The sequence below is a fragment of the Lathyrus oleraceus genome, chromosome 2, assembly GCF_024323335.1.
Source record: "Lathyrus oleraceus cultivar Zhongwan6 chromosome 2, CAAS_Psat_ZW6_1.0, whole genome shotgun sequence".
In the NCBI taxonomy this organism is placed as follows: domain Eukaryota; kingdom Viridiplantae; phylum Streptophyta; class Magnoliopsida; order Fabales; family Fabaceae; genus Lathyrus; species Lathyrus oleraceus.
In genome coordinates, this window is record NC_066580.1 from 95,834,453 (window position 1) to 95,852,199 (window position 17,747).

Genomic DNA, 17,747 nt, shown 5'->3' on the forward strand with positions numbered 1-17,747 from the left:
TGTTTCTTGCTGCATGCATGCTGGCAGCGAGACTCCACTTGAATTTGGATGTTTTCAGCCTTTCTTGTGGCGTGCTGCAACGAGCTTATGGCGAGCTGCTCGTGGGATTTTTCTTTTGCTCGTTGCACGCGTGCTGGCGGAGAGACTCCACTGGAATTTAGATTATTCAGATTTTCTTGGGGTGTGATGCAACGAGCTTGTGGAGAGCTGCTCGTGGTTTCTTTCTTTTACTCGCCGCGTGGCGCTGCATCGCTCTTGAAGCGAGCCAATTTTCTTATTTTAATGTTTAGGTTTGTGTTGAGTGATTTTTCCTGCATCATTTTGAAACAATCATAAAAAATTAACCATTCTATTAACTTGCTTCAGTTTCTAATCAAAACATTGGAAAATGACATGAATTCGTATTTCGTGGATTCTATAAGTGTCAAGATATTATTTTCTAATACTCTTTCTTGGCCACTAATCAAATTCTCCCTAAGTTGGTTTCTTGTTTGTCCTCAATCAAGAGCATGGATCTTTCAAGAGATTCTACAAAAAAAACTCATGATGCTTCAAAAGGAGTATTGGGGATTAATTGAAAATGATATCACAGTGGCACCTCTAGATGCAACTTAAGAATAGTTGAAGGATGAGAAGGAGAGTAAATTAAAAGACTTAAAGGCCAATAACTATGTCTTTCAGTTCATTGACAGGTCTATCTTGGAAACTATGCTCGTGCGCAACACAACCAATGACTTTTGGGATGCGATGCCCTGCAATTATCATGGTTCTTCAAAGGTCAAAAAAGCAAATGTAAAGTCTTTTAATAAAGAATTTGAATTTCTTGCAATGGGACAGACTGAAATTGTTGATGAGTACTTTGCAAATAAACTTGCCATTGCAAATCGAATGACTGCACATGGGGAGAAATTATAGTAGGTAGCAGTTGTTGAGAAGATCCTGAGATAAATGATAGAAAAGTTCAACTATGTTTTATGTTACATTGAGGATCCAATGATGTGACAACTCTTTCATTGATGAATTACAAATCATCTTGCTTGTGCATGAGCAAATGATGAAAGATCAAAGATATTTCATTAAAGAACAAGCACTTAAAGTGTCCAATGCAAGAAGAGGTGCTAGGAGAGGTATATGAAGGTTATTAGGAAGAGGTTGTGGTGGAGGTAGACAAAGTATATGGATTTGTAGAATGCTACAAATGTCATAAGCTAGGTCACTATCAAATTGAGTGTATTTGTTAGGAAGAAAATGCCAACTATGTTGAATTCAATGAATAAGAAGACATGATCTTGATGCCCAAGAGTGAATCAAAAGGTTGTGTTAAGGAAGAAATATGGTATCTTAAATCTGGATGCAATAATCATATGGTTAGGGTTAAAACTCGATTCTTTGAATTTGATGCAAATTTTAGGGAATCTGTCAAGCTAGGTGATAACTCAAAAATGTTTGTAATGGGGAAGGGGAATGTGAAACTGAGCATTGGAAAAAAGGATTATGTTATAACTGATGTCTATTACATACTAGATTTGAGAAATAATCTTCTCAGCATTGGTCAACTTTAGCAGAAGAAACTAAGTGTAGTATTCAAGTATGATTCTTCTCAAATCTTCCATGAAGAGAAGGGTATGATATTGAATGCACAAATATCTTAAAATAAGATGTGTGTGATCCATGAACCAGTAATCATTCCAATGTGTTTTAAGACAACTAAACAAATGTAATCTCAACTTTGGCATATTAGGTATGCACATTTGAGCATCAAGGAACTAGACACACCTGTGAATAAGGAAACAGTGACAGGTTTTCCAAGCCTAGTAAACACAAAAGAAATATGCACTACTTTCTTGATAGGCAAGAAACATATTTGAGCATCAAGGAACTAGACACACTTATGAATAAGGAAATTGTGACAGGTTTGCCAAGCCTAGTAAACACAAAAGAAATATGCACTAATTTCTTGATAGGCAAGAAATACATAGAACCCATTCCTAAACAAGATACTTGGAGAGATAATGCAAAGTTGGAGATTTTCCACTATGATATTTACGAGTCTATCAAGCATGAGTCACTTGGAAGAAACATGTATTTCATCAGCTTCACAAATGATTTTAGTAGAAAGACCTGGGTTTATTTTTTGAAATAAAAGTCAAGTGAATTTGATGTCTTTAAAATATTCAAGGCATTAGATGAAAGAGAAACTAATTGTTTGATTCATTGCTTCATAACTGACAGAGGTGGACATTTTACATCAAATGCTTTCAATAGATTTTGTAGCTTGGAAGGGATCAAGAGACACTCAACCATTGTATATACTCCATAACAAAAGGGAGCATCTGAAAGGAAGAATAAGACTCTCATGAATATGGTTAGAAGCATGCTATCATGTAGAAATATACCCAAACATTTATGTCCGGATGCAATAAGATGGGCCACTTATGTCATGAATAGAAGTCCTACATTTGCAGTGAAAAACATGACCCCTGAAGAATGTTGGAGTGCAACAAAGGCATCAGTAAATCACTTTAAAGTGTTTGGCTGTGTGGCTCATGCTCATGTTCCTGACACACAAAGGAAGAAATTGGGTGGCAAAAGTATGCAACGTGTGAATCTTGGTGTTAGTGAAAAATACAAAGGCAACAAGTTGTATGAACCAGCTTAAGGAAAAGTCATCATCACTAGAGATGTTGTATTTGAAGAATAAAAGTGTTGAAATTGGAACAAAAAGGGCCAAGCAAGCTTTGAGGATTCACAAGTCCAAGTAGAAGATGAGAGTGAAGCTGAAATACAAGAAAGGCCTAATGTAGCAACTCTAGGAGTAGTAGAAAGTTCAACTGAAGAACTTGTTAAAGAACATATAGATGGCGATACAAAAGAAGAGAATGATAGAAGAGAAAAAAGCACTGAAGAATTTAATGAGACAACTCATAAAATCAAAAAACCTCCAAGGTATCTTAATGACTATGTGACTAGATTAGAAAATGAAGAGGATGATCAATTGAATCACTTTGCATTCTTTAGCTCAAATGAGGATCCTACTAGCTATGAGGAAGCTTTCAGATTAGAGGTATAGAGGAAGACAATGGATCTTGAAATAGAGTCCATAGAGAGGAATGATACTTGGAAGCTAACAACAATACTTAAAGGCCTAAAAGACATTAGAGTAAAATGGATTCATAAACTAAGTATAATGAAAAGGGAGAAGTGGACAAACATAAAGCCAGATTGGTAGTAAAAGGATATTTACAAAGGTATGATATTGATTTTAATGAAGTGTTTGCACCTGTGGCTAAGTGGGACACCATTAGAACCATACTAGAAGTAGAAACAAATCAAAGATGGTGTGTGTTTCAACTAGATGTGAATATTTCCTTCCTACATGGTGAGATATCTAAAGATTTTTACATAAGCAAACCTGCAGGATATCACAAAGGCAAACCTGAAAATGGTGTATAAGCTGAAGAAAGCACGCTATGGCCTAAGATAAGCTCCAAGGGCCTAGTATAGAAAGATAGACTCATATTTCTGTATTGACAAATTTTTGAAATGTGCATATGAGGATACTCTTTTTGATTAACATGGAACTGGAGGGAAGATTCTCATTGTCAGCTTGTATGTAGATTATGTTATTTACACTGGCAATGACCTTCAAATGATGGATGAATTCAAAGAAGTAAATGAAATGAGAGTTTTCCATGATTGAATTGGGAAGGATGAAGTACTTTTGGGCAATTGAGGTGAAGCAGGGAAATAATGGGATCTTCATACATCAATAAAAGTATGCAACAAAAATTCTAACAAGATTTGGCATAGAGGGACGCAATAAAGTATGCAGTCATATTGTTCCAGGTTGCAAATTAGTGAAAAGATAAAAATGGTAAAGTTTCCGAAATGCCACCATTTTCAAATAGATGGTAGGAAGCTTAATGTACCTTCTATCAACAAGACATGGCATTGCATTTTCTGTGTGCTTTATGGCCAGTGCTGAGTGGTGTTTGTATCGTTTTTACTTAGCATTTTACCTCTTTTTGTCCGGATTGTTTCCGTTTATCATATTTGTATATTTTTTTTACTGTTTTCGGGGTTTAATAAGTGTTCGAGGTGAGAAAGGAACGAAAAACGAGCAAAGAATGGAAAAATGTCAAAAGTCGGAAAATCCTCATACAAAATCCAGATGGCTGCTATGACTGCCTGTAGCAGCTGCTACGAGCCGTAGCAGTAAAGGCCTAGAGTTTCCTCCCCTTTGAACTCTCCATACAAAAAGCAAAGGCCTGCTACGACCACCCGTAGCAGTAGGGCGAGACGTGTTTTGATTCTTTCCTTTTTAGACCAATTTCACATGTTTTTGGCTTTTGGCATGTTTAGATGTGAGATATTTGGAGGTAATGGATATGGAACAAAGGGATATTCATCACAGTTTAGGTTTTTCTATAAAACTCATGGTTGGTTGTGAGTTTGAGGGGCTAGTTTTATTTTTCTAAATTTTCTATGTATTCTACTTTTCTCTGTACTTAAGTCTCCATTGGAGCATTGAATTAAAGCTTTCAATTCAGGTTTTTCTTATTTTTTTTCATTACAATTGCTTGTTTAATTCAATTGTTCACCATGAATTGGATTATGAATACTGTTTTGGTTGTGTTTTCCCTCATCATAAGTGAGTAGTCCATTAGGGACTAGGGATTATAGGGATCATCTCATGACTGGTTGTATGATATGTCACAAGTTGATTATGTGAGTTCTTTAGCCAAATTTATTTTAATACCTGAGCTCATGCATTCCAACCCTTGTACAAAAGTAAATTATTCTCAAGTACCGACATAGTCTGAAAGGATATGTGCCGGTATCGGAGCACATGTTTTTAAACAAACAAGTCCAATACAGCGAAAATGCTTGGATGAATTTGAGAAAGTTCCAATTTTCATAGCTGAGCAAAAGTAACGAATCCCTAACGAATAATACGGTTGAGCGAAGGCCAATGAATTATTCGTCATCGATAGGGCAACATGCTGGTGAAATCGTGTGTTATCCATATTTAAATATTTTTTATAAATTGTGTCAAAACTATCGTAACAGAAGTGACTCAGATTGTATGAATGTGTCAGAGTGAGAACCATAATCCTAAGTCTTGTTTGTCTTTATTGTGATTTAAGTGATTTTTCAATTAAGTTGTTTTCCTATAAGTGATTCTTATTTAAAATGTTTTTACCAAATCTCAAATTATTGATTCCTCTAGATATACATCGATCAAAAGAAATTCGGTACTTAAACCATTGATCGTTGTGGTTCAATGACTTTTTAATACTTTGCACAGCAGTGCACTTGCGGTATGTCAGCCAGATACATGAAAATACCCACAAAAATATATGTTGTTGTAGTTAAAAGAATCATGGGGTACCTACAAAGCACCTTAGATTTTTGCATCCTGTACAAGGATGAAGGTACAACCAAGTTGTAGTTGCTAGGATGCACTAACTTTGATTATGCAGGAGATAGAGATGACAGAAAAAATACCTCAGGGCATGTGTTCAAGATATGTTCATGATCAATCTCATGGTCCTTGAAGAAACAACCAATAGTCACATTATCAACAACAGAAGCAGAGTTTGTAGCTGCTGCTTCATGTGTTTGCCAAGGTGTATGGTAAAGAAATATGCCGACTTATTTGAAAGTGCCTCCAAAGCAAGGGTCAATAATCTTTTGTGACAACAATCCTCAATCAAACTGTTAAGAAATCTTATCATGCATGGAATGTGCAAACATATAGATGTTATGTTCCATTTCTTAAGTGACCTGACTGAGGATAGAGTCATTGAGTTAAAACACTCCAACACTCAAGAACAATTGACTGACATCCTCACTAAACCATTGAAGCTTGAGTCATTTGTCATGTTAGGGGATGACTTAAGAAAGAAGACATTAACTAGTGTTACCTAATTTCTTTTTATGGAATTCAAAGTAAGAGAATGCTTGTTGTATATTCTTGTTAAGCAATGTTTGTTAGCTAAGAGTCAGTTGCAACATTACTTGTTTCACAAGTAATGATTACAACTCTATGTTTATTTGTATAAGTACTAGTTTGTACATAACATATCAATGAAAACTTGGCGTTTTGATCCAACACGATCCACCGTTGTTGGTCGGATGACCTCCGTCCCCGACGCTCCACCATATTGTTGTCGCCGCCGAGTGGCCGAACTCCGTTGTGCCACCATATTGTCTTCCGAGCCGGCTCTGCTACCACCATATCGCCAAAATTTACAATTCTAAAAACATTTTTCTTTTTTTCTTTTATTTATTCGAAGTCTTTAAGATGTATTACATCATTTAACCGTTGAGATAGACATAAATAGAGAAAATAACTAAATGAGATATAGATTATGAAGAGAGATAGAAGAGAATTTTAAAGATTATGCATTAGCACTCACAAAGTCATGAATCTTCCAATTTAAGGTGATTAAGAAATGAGTGATTTCAAGAACCAAATCCAAATTCTTTTTCTAAAGGAAAGTCTTATCGTCAATTCTTTCCAGACAAAATTGCATTCTATACATTATTTATTTATTAATTTATTTTGCAATTTAAGACTAAAAAAATGTAAAAAAAATAAAAATAAAATTGCAAATATTTTCAATTTGTTGCACCAAACTAGCTAAGGTTGTCTCTCATTTATCACATATAGTGGGGGGGTCCAACTCTGTATGCATAGTAAATGCAAGTTAATTTAAATAAAGAGTAGTATAATTTTTTTTTGAGTTTAGACAAATCTAACAACAAAAACATTTACTTATATATAATTTAATCCACATACAACATGAATACTTCAAACATTGCACTACAAGCCTCTTTCCAACTTTGAAGCATCATACATTTCTATGTAAACTCTAAAACAAAAACCAAAAACAATTCCATTTATAACTTTAATGTTACATGCACTCTAGTCTCTCTAGTTAGACCAATTTCATTGAAAAAGACCTATACTTAACAGTAAGCAAATGAAAAATCTTGTAAAACAAAAGTGTCAAACCCTCGTATCCCTATTCTAAAAATTACAAACAAAATATTCACCAACTACACCAACCAAAACCACCAGTCCAAGTCAACTCATACATCGATCTCCCTTCTTTACCAATATATATCTAACTATTATCTCTGTGACATTTGTCATAGTAACCACTCTCACAAGTACTCTTTCTCTCTACACATATACAATTTTTAGCATTTTCTATACTTTAAGCAAAAAAAATAACCAACAATGAGAAAGCCTTGTTGTGACAAAGAAAACATCAATAAAGGTGCTTGGTCTAAGCAAGAAGATCAAAAGCTTATTGATTATATACAAGTTCATGGTGAAGGATGTTGGGGATCCATTCCTAAAGCTGCTGGTTAGTTCGTTATCTCATTCACTCATACTAATACTATACAATAATATCATTCTTCTAACTGACGTGGTGTATTCTCTATACGATACAAACTACTGCAGAACAGTTAGATTAAAAGAAAAAGAAATTAATTAATTTTTCTGTTAATTTAACGATTCTGTAGTAAGTTATATCGTGTAGCCATTTTATATAAATATTAATACACAATTAAATTTTTTATAGTTAAAAGTATATAATATATGTATTATTACTATGATTAGGGTTGTATCGTTGTGGCAAAAGTTGTAGACTAAGATGGTTAAACTACTTACGACCAGATATCAAACGTGGAATCTTTGATCAAGATGAAGAAGATCTCGTCATTAAACTACATGCCCTCCTTGGCAATCGGTAAACTACTCTCGATTACAAGGTTTTATTTAGTTATTGACCGATAAAATGTTTAAAAAATGTTAACGAGTGGATAAAAGCACCGGCCGATGAGTCGAAATAAGTAGTTAATCACCATTTTAGTCACAAACTATAGATTTTATAATACTAAGATAGTGATTCACATAAATGAAAAATGTATATTTTTGTAAAAGAACTGTTGTGTCAAAAATGTTAATTAGGTACTCCTTGATAAGAACATGTTTTGTAGTATATGTTAGTATCAAATATATCATCTTTTGATAGTGAATTTAACCTATATATAGTAGTATGTATTTATATAATAAAACTTATATACATTTGTACATGTATATGTATCTATATTAGGTGGGCACTCATTGCTGGAAGATTGCCAGGACGTACAGATAATGAGGTGAAGAACTATTGGAATTCTCATATTCGTAGAAAGCTCATAAAAATGGGAATTGATCCAAATAATCACAAGCTACACAAAGGCTTACCTAGTATTAATCCTCATGTTTCTAATGCTGGCACATCATCAATATGTGACGAGGCCATGAACAAAGATATCAATAATAATAGTAATAATAAACTCTCCTTCAACAAATCGTTTGATGCTATGAGAAAGATAGAAGCATCGAAAAATAATTCTTCGTCCTCTTTGAATCTTGACTTAACCATTGCTTTACCTTCAAAGGATTGTGAGTCTCAGAGGACTAGAGATATGGATACGGATACAGATATTGATCTTAATTGTTAATATGTATACACTTCACGGTGTTTTGTATGAGAATATATAGTACTAGTGTGTAACTATTAAGCAAGAAAAATAAAGAGTTACATGGCAGGATTTGATTCTAGAAAAATTGATTAGTTGGTTAATCAATTAATTGGGCTTCTGTAACGAAATTTGAGGTGTGCGAGAGATTTTTATTTTCTCCAAGTTAAGGTCTCAATGCAAGAGAGAGATATGTATAATTAATTTCATGTATATATTTATCTTATGATGAGGAGATCTCAGGATATGATTGGAAATATTTCAAAGTTCATTTCTAAGAGGAGTTAATAATTATATATGCATGTACGAATGTGTCTTTCTAGATATGTACCGTATATATGCAGCGCATGCATTCATGCATTTTATAAGATGTCCATTAGTTGTAACAAAGCCCTTACTACAAACAAGTGTTACCACCGAAGTGCAAACTATTGGTGGACTAAAAATATATTAATATATTTGATATATTGATATTGTCTATTGAAAAATAAAACATATACTTTTAATACTTGTAACATCTCAATGAGAAGATGATACAAATATCTTTTTATTCTGTCCTAGAGATGAAAATAGATCTTAGGTTGTGGACCACCATGAGATTTTCAGTTTCGGTAGTTATGATTCTCCGATGATAAAAGCAAGTATTTATGAATGATTAATGATTAGCATTCTGATCTTTAAATTTGTGTATGAATGAAGTGAAACTTTACGAGTATGAGTGAAAGTGTACTTGAGTGTAACTCATAGTCACACATACATAGAGTGGGCGGTTATAGACGTGCAGTTGTTAGTTTGGAAATCTTAGTTGAAGAATTCAATAAAAGAATGATAATGATCACATTTGAAAATGTTAAATGTCAAGAGTCTCAAACATAACTTCGATATATTAACTATGTCGACTAAGATGGTTCAACCAAAACCTAATGCATTTTCATAACCATGACTACAATCGACAACCCAATAATGAGTTTGTAACTACACAAAATCTGAACATGGCAACATGAACAATACACATCATAGTGTCATTATGTTAAAAAAGAAATCAAGAAATGAAATGTAAACGCAATATATATATATATATATATATATATATATATATATATATATATATATATATATATAATATATATATATATATATATATATATATATGTGTGTGTGTGTGTGTGTGTGGTGTGTGTGTGTGTGTGTGTGTGTGTGTGTGTGTGTGGTGTGTGTGTGTGTGTTGTGTGTGTGTGTGTGTGTGTGTGTGAGAGAGAGAGAGAGAGAGAGAGAGAGAGAGAGAGAGAGAGAGAGAGAGAGAGAGAGAGAGAGAGAGAGAGAGAGAGAGAGAGAGAGAGAGAGAGCAACAAACATAAAAGTAACGTACCATAATTCGAAGAGGTTAAAGATTTCGTTTCCATAAATGATATTCGTTTCCAGAAATGAATGAAGATGGTGAATATTTCTCTATCGCTGTCGTCTCGTTCGCTAGGGCACCCTTGTGTGTTATGAACAAAATAAAGTGCCTATTATGTTTTTATTAAGTGAAAAGAATTTCACAACGGTTGCAAGAAAAAACCGTAGTTGTTATACTTTTAATTTTTAAATAATAAAAAAAGTTAAGTACCACGTGCTTATTTTTATTGAAAAAATGGAAAAATGTTGATGTTGATATTCGAAGCTTGTCACTCAAGTTCTATGACCACGGTTGGACTTAGGAACCGTAAAAGTAAGATATTACTATGATGAATAAATTGTCGTGATAAATATCTTCACTGTAGGTATGTTTTGTAGTAATGCATAAGCAAATGGATATGATTTCTTTGTACATATGAAAAATACTATCAGAAACTCCTTCATAAGACATCAGACATCAGATGAACGTGTACACCATATATTCTGATATACAGGTATAAGAAACAAAAGAAATGGGGGGGGGGGGGGGTGAATTGGGTTTCAGATATGACAACGTTTTTTAAAACCAATCACAAACCAATGACATGGACACCAAAGATAAAAATACACAATGATTTTATACTGATTCACCGTTAACTAGGTTTGTCTACTCCACCCTCCAGAGTGATTTTGCCTTCTCACAAAGACTTATTCCAGTAATCAATTAGATTATAAACTCAGAGATCAACTGTCAATGACTTCTCAAGGCTAATGACTAAACTTAGTCCCTCAAGAAAAAACTCAAAGACTATCTGTTAATGACTTCTTGAGGCTACAAACTAAACTTAGTCCCTAAAGGAAAAACTCAAAGTTACAATACAAATATATGTGTTTACAAGAATGATTATTAATAATAATATACACACAATGAAATTTAGAATTTACACTTAAAAAAATATACAAATGAAAACCTCAAGGATTGTACATGTAGTAGAACCAAGTTTGTATGTCCAGAGTCTAAAGTCTATCTATCCAGAGTTCAAAGTCTACTTTGTTTAGCTTTTGGCTTGTTCAGAGTTTGGTCTATCCAACTGCTAGGTTGTTTGGAGTCTACTTTATCATCCATATGGCTTGTTTAGAGTCTACTTTATCTAATATCTGGCTTGTTCAGATTCTTCAAACTTAACAAACTATTAGAGTACAAAGTTTTTCTTTATATTTTGTTATCAGCAAAACTCAAGGATTGTAGATGTAGTAGAACCAAACTTGTTCCAACATGATCATCTTTAATTGACATATAAATAATGAGCAGATAATTAACTACTTAATTATTGGACATTAGTTTGACAATCTCAGATAATCGACTCAACACTTTGATGGTGGTACAACTCTTTCAAATTTTGATGCTCTAAATCCTTTGATGGTGTCGCAGCCAAAAAAATATAGTATGCGAAAAAACACCCGGCGAAAAAGAAATGACAGAAGAGTCGCCACCGTGCGTTATTTATCCCAAAGGTGGGAAAGGAAACGCTCGAAGTAAACCTGGAAAAAGGAAAGGAAAAGACAAGGTCTCACAACCAAATCTTGGGTTCGGGAGCCGATTATGCGAAGGGAAGGTATTAGCACCCCTACACATCCGTAGTACTCTACGGGATCCACTCTTGTTGTTCTTGTCTAAAGGATGTGTGTATATCTAATGTACTATTTACTAAAAGGGGGGTCAAAAGAAAATGACTCGCACGGATGTCGCATCCACTACATACGTATCTCATCTGAATATGAGAATCAGAGTCTTCGTAGCTCGGCTACCTATGGGTTAGAGAGGAGTGTGCTCGTTAAGACATCACGTCTTATGCCTACGTATCTCATCTGGAATGAGAATCAGAGCAAACCGTAGTTCGGCTAACTACGGGTTAAGGATTGTGTTTTTAGGGCGAACGACGTTACTACGCAATCTACCGGATGCTCGACCTTTGGAGACTTACTCGCCTATAGTAGAAGGAGTAAACGTGTTCTTAGGAGAAGAAAAATCAATGAGTTGGTTTGTGTTTTAGGAATGCTCCTGCAAAAAGGAAGTCCTAGACGAAGGAACAGTGCTACCTTAATTGACATGCTAACGAGAGACTATACGAAGCCTAGCAATCCTATGGGGGAGACGATCACACCATACAAAACAAACATGCATAAAGTAAACACGCCAACAAGGGGGCTCAACGTACATGGGTAGGGCTTTAGTCAAGAGGGGTCATATCAACCTCGACAAACAAGCCATGAAAAGGCAATCAAATGGGCTCTTAACCACTGACATTGAACGTCAGGGTGAGCAGATCAAAAGGGTAATGAGGATAAGACCTCATAGCTCTTAACCCTGGACAGGGTGAGCTCATGACAAAGGTGGGGATTCAGAAAGGTGGAACCCTCTCCACTGACTGACCGGACGAAAGATCTTGGGCTTTTGCTCTGAAGCGTCGACACGTAGTGTGAGCTTAAAGAACGACACACTGAATAATGGGGGATTGACTACTGATCCCTTTTATCCGTCAATTGCCTCTTTACGAAGGTCTTTGGGCACAAAAGTAAACAAACAAAAGAAAACATTGCCTCCTATTGAGGTCTTCCAGCTAAGAAAGCGGTAAAATGCTGAAAAGATGTAGAAGGATCAAGAGATCAACCACACGGATAAAATCCGAAGTAATAACGGCTAAAGAAGCGAGAAACCCAGAGATCTCTCAAGCTGGCACCATCAAAGAAAGCAAGTCAATACAAGTAATCGGAATAAACCTCCAAATGGTATCCCACAAATAAAGGGGGACACCAAGCAAGCTATCCCTGCAAAAGTCATGTGAGCCCTGACAAAAACTCAACAAACAGGTTAGAGTAACAAGATGGAATCAGGAGAAAACAACGCCATGACAAACACAGAACAAATTAGAGCAAACGGAAAAGCAACTGCTGTCGCGGTCGCTGCTGCTTCGCCTAGCGAAGGCTTAGCGAAGCCTCTCTACAGGCTCGCCTAGCGAGGGTGCTAGCGAACGCCTGCGGGTTCTGGATTTCCCATTGATATTTTTTAGACGTGCAAATGTTAGCTTGAAAATTTTAGCTGAAGAATTCAATAAAGAATGGTAATGATCACGTTTGAAAATGTTAAGTGTCAAGAGTCTCAAACATAACTTCGACATATTAACTATGTCGACTAAGATGGTTCAACCAAAACCTAATGCATTTTCATAACCATGACTACAATCGACAACCCAATAATGAGTTTATAACTACCCAAAGTTATAGTCACAAAATCTGAACATAGCAACATGAACAATACACATCATAGTGTCATTATGTTAAAAAAGAAATCAAGAAATGAAATGTAAATGCAATATATATATTTATATATATATATATATATATATATATATATATATATATATATATATATATATATATATATATATATATATATATATATATATATATATATATATATATATATATATATATATATATATATATATATATATATATATATATATATATATATATATATATATATATATATATATATATATATAGATATATAATATATATATTATAGATAGATATATATATATAGAGAGAGAGAGAGAGAGAGAGAGAGAGAGAGAGAGAGAGAGAGAGAGAGAGAGAAGAGAGAGAGAGGAGAGAGAGAGAGAGAGAGAGAGAGAGAGAGAGGAGAGAGAGAGAGAGAGAGAGAGAGAGAGAGAGAGAGAGAGAGAGAGAAAGAGAGAGAGAGAGAGAACAACAAACATAGAAGTAACGTACCATAATTCGAAGAGGATAAAGATTTCGTTTCCAGAAATGAATGAAGATGGTGAATATTTCTCTATCGCCGTCGTCTCGTTCGCTAGGGCACCCTTGTGTGTTATGAACAAAATAAAGTGCCTATTATGTTTTTATTAAGTGAAAAGAATTTTACAACGGTTGCAAGAAAAAACCGTAGTTGTTATACTTTCAATTTTTAAATAATAAAAAAAGTTAAGTACCACGCGCTTATCTTTATTGAAAAAATGGAAAAATGTTGATGTTGAGATTCGAAGCTTGTCACTCAAGTTCTATGACCACGGTTGGACTTAGGAACTGTAAAAATGAGATATTACTATGATGAATAAATTGTCGTGATAAATCTCTTCACTGTAGGTATGTTTTGTAGTAATGCATAAGCAAATGGATATGATTTCTTTGTACGTATGAAAAATACTATCAGAAACTCCTTCATAAAACATCATATCAATGTGTACACCATATATTCTGATATACAAGTATAAGAAACACAAGAAATGGGGGGGGGGGGGGGGGGGGGGTGAATTGGGTTTCAGATATGACAACGTTTTTTAAAACCAATCACAAACCAATGACATGGACACCAAAGATAAAAATACACAATGATTTTATACTGATTCACCGTTAACTAGGTTAGTCCACTCCACCCTCCAGAGTGATTTTGCCTTCTCACAAAGACTTATTCCAGTAATCAATTAGATTATAAACTCAGAGATCAACTGTCAATGACTTCTCAAGGCTATTGACTAAACTTAGTCCCTCAAGAAAAAACTCAAAGACTATCTGTTAATGACTTCTTGAGGCTACAAACTAAACTTAGTCCCTAAAGGAAAAACTCAAAGTTACAATACAAATATATGTGTTTACAAGAATGATTATTAATAATAATATACACACAATGAAATTTAGAATTTACACTTAAAAAAATATACAAATGAAAACCTCTAAGTGTAACGAGTGTTGTTGTTGTATGTTACTTCTCTATTGTTGTCTCGTTTATTTTCTTTGTTATTGTCTTTCACAGTTCCTCTGTCCTCTTTATATAGATGATGCATATTTACATTGGAGGATATAATTGTAAACTTCTTCAAATCCATAAATATAATAGTGGTACGATGTTGAGCAGTGAAACATGGAGTACCGTTGATAGTACATTTCTTAATAATTCCAGCATATTTCTCCTTTAAGAAAACATTTGATTTTGTTGCTTGAATGTATGATTATCAAGAATATTGTTTCAATCATTGATCTATAAATCATTGGCTTCGTATTGTAGATGATTTAAAACTTGATTAGAGTTCAAAGCCTTGAAGATAGACTTTAGAGTCTAGTGAATACGAGACTTGATTTATCAGAGTAATTCTGGATTGTCTTTTCAGAAGTGTTGACTAGGATATCCAAAGTTGACTTTAGTTTGAGCACTTCTTCATATTTTAACTTTGTTCAGAATCTGATAACGTTCAGAGTCTAGAGTGTGATGATTTCCAAAGTCTAGAGTCTCTCTATCTAGAGTTTAGAGTCTGTATGTCCAGAGTCTAAAGTCTCTCTATCCAAAGTTCAGAGTCTACTTTGTTTAACTTTTGGCTTGTTCAGAGTTTGCTCTATCCAACTGCTGGCTTGTTTGGAGTCTACTTTATCATCCATATGGCTTGTTTAGAGTCTACTTTATCTGATATCTGGCTTGTTCAGATTCTTCAAACTTAATAAACTATTAGAGTACACAGTTTTTCTTTATATTTTGTTATCAGCAAAACTCAAGGATTGTAGATGTAGTAGAACCAAACTTGTTCCACACATGATCATCTTTAATTGACATATAAATAATGAGCAGATAATTAGCTACTTAATTGTTGGACATTAGTTTGACAATCTCAGATAACCGACTCAACACTTTGACGGTGGTACAACTCTTTCAAAATTTGATGCTCTAAATCCTTTGATGGTTAATTGAGAAATCAGTGAACATTGCAAATTTTCACAAACTGTCTTCATCTTCTTCTATTACGACCTTGGAAGGATTGCCAATAAGGAGATGTTTATTTTTCCTTTCTCCAATATTCCATTATTTCAAACATGTTGCTACATATAAGTACATTTTTAGCCTTACGAATAGTCGTTAACAACAAACTTTTAAGATATAATTAAGGATTAAATATCATTCTAGTAGATGATTACTTTGTATTGTTCTATATTTATCAAACAAGGATGAATCAACCAATATGAAATCAATGAAACATATTTGTTATCCACTTAGATGAAAAACCTTCCATGAATGATAAAACTTTTAGGATAAAAAAGAATCCATGTCCTTAACTTTTGAAGCCGCTTAAACTTTATTAAAATACCATCTATGAGGCCACTTATTTGTTCATGATATGGATAATAAAGTTCTAGAAGGGGGGGGGGGGGGGGGGGGGGGGGGGGGGGGGGGGGGGGGGTGTTTGAATAAACCAATCCCGAATAAGACAACTACAAAACTTTTCAAAATAAAATCAGACCCATTGAGGAGAATTTGTAGGATGTCGAATCATTCCATCAATAACCCTATCTTAAATATGCCATATTAAGTATTTTGCATCTTGTGCATTCTTATACATGTCCATATATTTTGGAATTATCGGAAAATATCATTACGTTTTGATTGGAGTTGTTTCTTTCTTATTATATCACATAACACTATATTTGGGAGACATACTTAATCATGCATTCTCATTTTAAAATAAAATAAAATCATTAGAATAAACATGTATCTTTTCATAATTCATGCCAATATAACACACCAGTTTCTTAGCCTTATAGGTTTGACTAAAGATCATGTTATCATGAAGCAACATATTTTTAAAAATATTTTAGCAAGTCGTTGAAGAATTTATCAAGTCATCCATTGTCAATTTTAATGCTATATAGTTTTAATACCACGTGAAATTTCATGAACTTATATGTAAATAATGTTTGATTGACATATAAATAATGTTTATCGTTTAGGTTATGTTTAGAGCCCATAATAACAAGTAATTAACTACATATTATTTAAACGATAAACATTATTAGATCTAAACATAACCTAAATATCTTTCACTATTTTTTCACAATGTTGTATCTATAAAAATATTATGGGCTCTAAACATAACCTAAACAATAAATGTATAGTATATATTATAAACATACATAACAATAATCTAATTATTTTTATAAACTACAATGGTTAACACTATGAACAATCAAAACCATAATCTAGACACATGAGAGATAAATTGAGATAAAATAAAAACCTATGATATATGGTTGAGAAATAAAGCAGAATGTAGCCCGTATTTACGAAAATAAAAGAATAAGATGAAGATGGTGACCACCGATCACCGTCCATCCCTTTTCATCACAACTGTATGTTGTTATGTATGTTCTTGACTTTTGAATGAGCGAATACAAGTGAGTATAGTAAGAAAATAGTTGGAACAAAGAAGAGGAGTGTTTTTAGTAAAAAAACAATATTGAATGTCACATATTTATTTATTTATAAATCATGTACCAATAAAAGAACATCACCCTTTTCAGAGTTTTTTTTTTAAATATTTGTTTTGTCATTCAATACTTAAAATAATTTTTATAAGAAGAGTTGTTGATTTTAAAAGCGCTATTAAAAAAAATATTGTTGATACAAATATTTTTTTAATAGATTTACAATGTTTTTAAAGCATTATTGATATGAATATTTTTTTTTGTCATTTTTAAACATGTTTACAAGTTTTTTATAAATCATTATAAAAAAATATTGTAAATTCATTAAAATATTTCAAAATTATTTTATTTTATTTAAATGTCAACTGCGATTATTTTAAAAAAAATTGATGTTCTTTTTTGTCAGTATTTTTTTAACAATGTTTTATTCTTTATAAAGTCATTCTTAAAAGGGTAATATTAAAGTTTAAATATGGCGTAATGTATCAACTAATATTATTTTACAATAATTTTTGTTTGAGTAATTACATCGAGAAATGAACTTTCTTCATTAG

At 33.4% G+C, this 17,747-nt stretch overlaps 1 protein-coding gene across 1 annotated transcript; it reads left to right on the forward strand.

Annotated features, from left to right (window-relative positions):
* The first annotated feature begins 7,249 nt into the window (after window positions 1–7,249).
* Window positions 7,250–8,730, forward strand: LOC127121164 (MYB-like transcription factor 4). Its single transcript, XM_051051749.1, has 3 exons — window positions 7,250–7,379; window positions 7,637–7,766; window positions 8,133–8,730. Exons 1-3 carry the CDS (start codon window positions 7,250–7,252, stop codon window positions 8,524–8,526), a joined length of 654 nt encoding a protein of 217 aa, XP_050907706.1. The 3' UTR covers window positions 8,527–8,730.
* The last annotated feature ends 9,017 nt before the right edge of the window (window positions 8,731–17,747 follow it).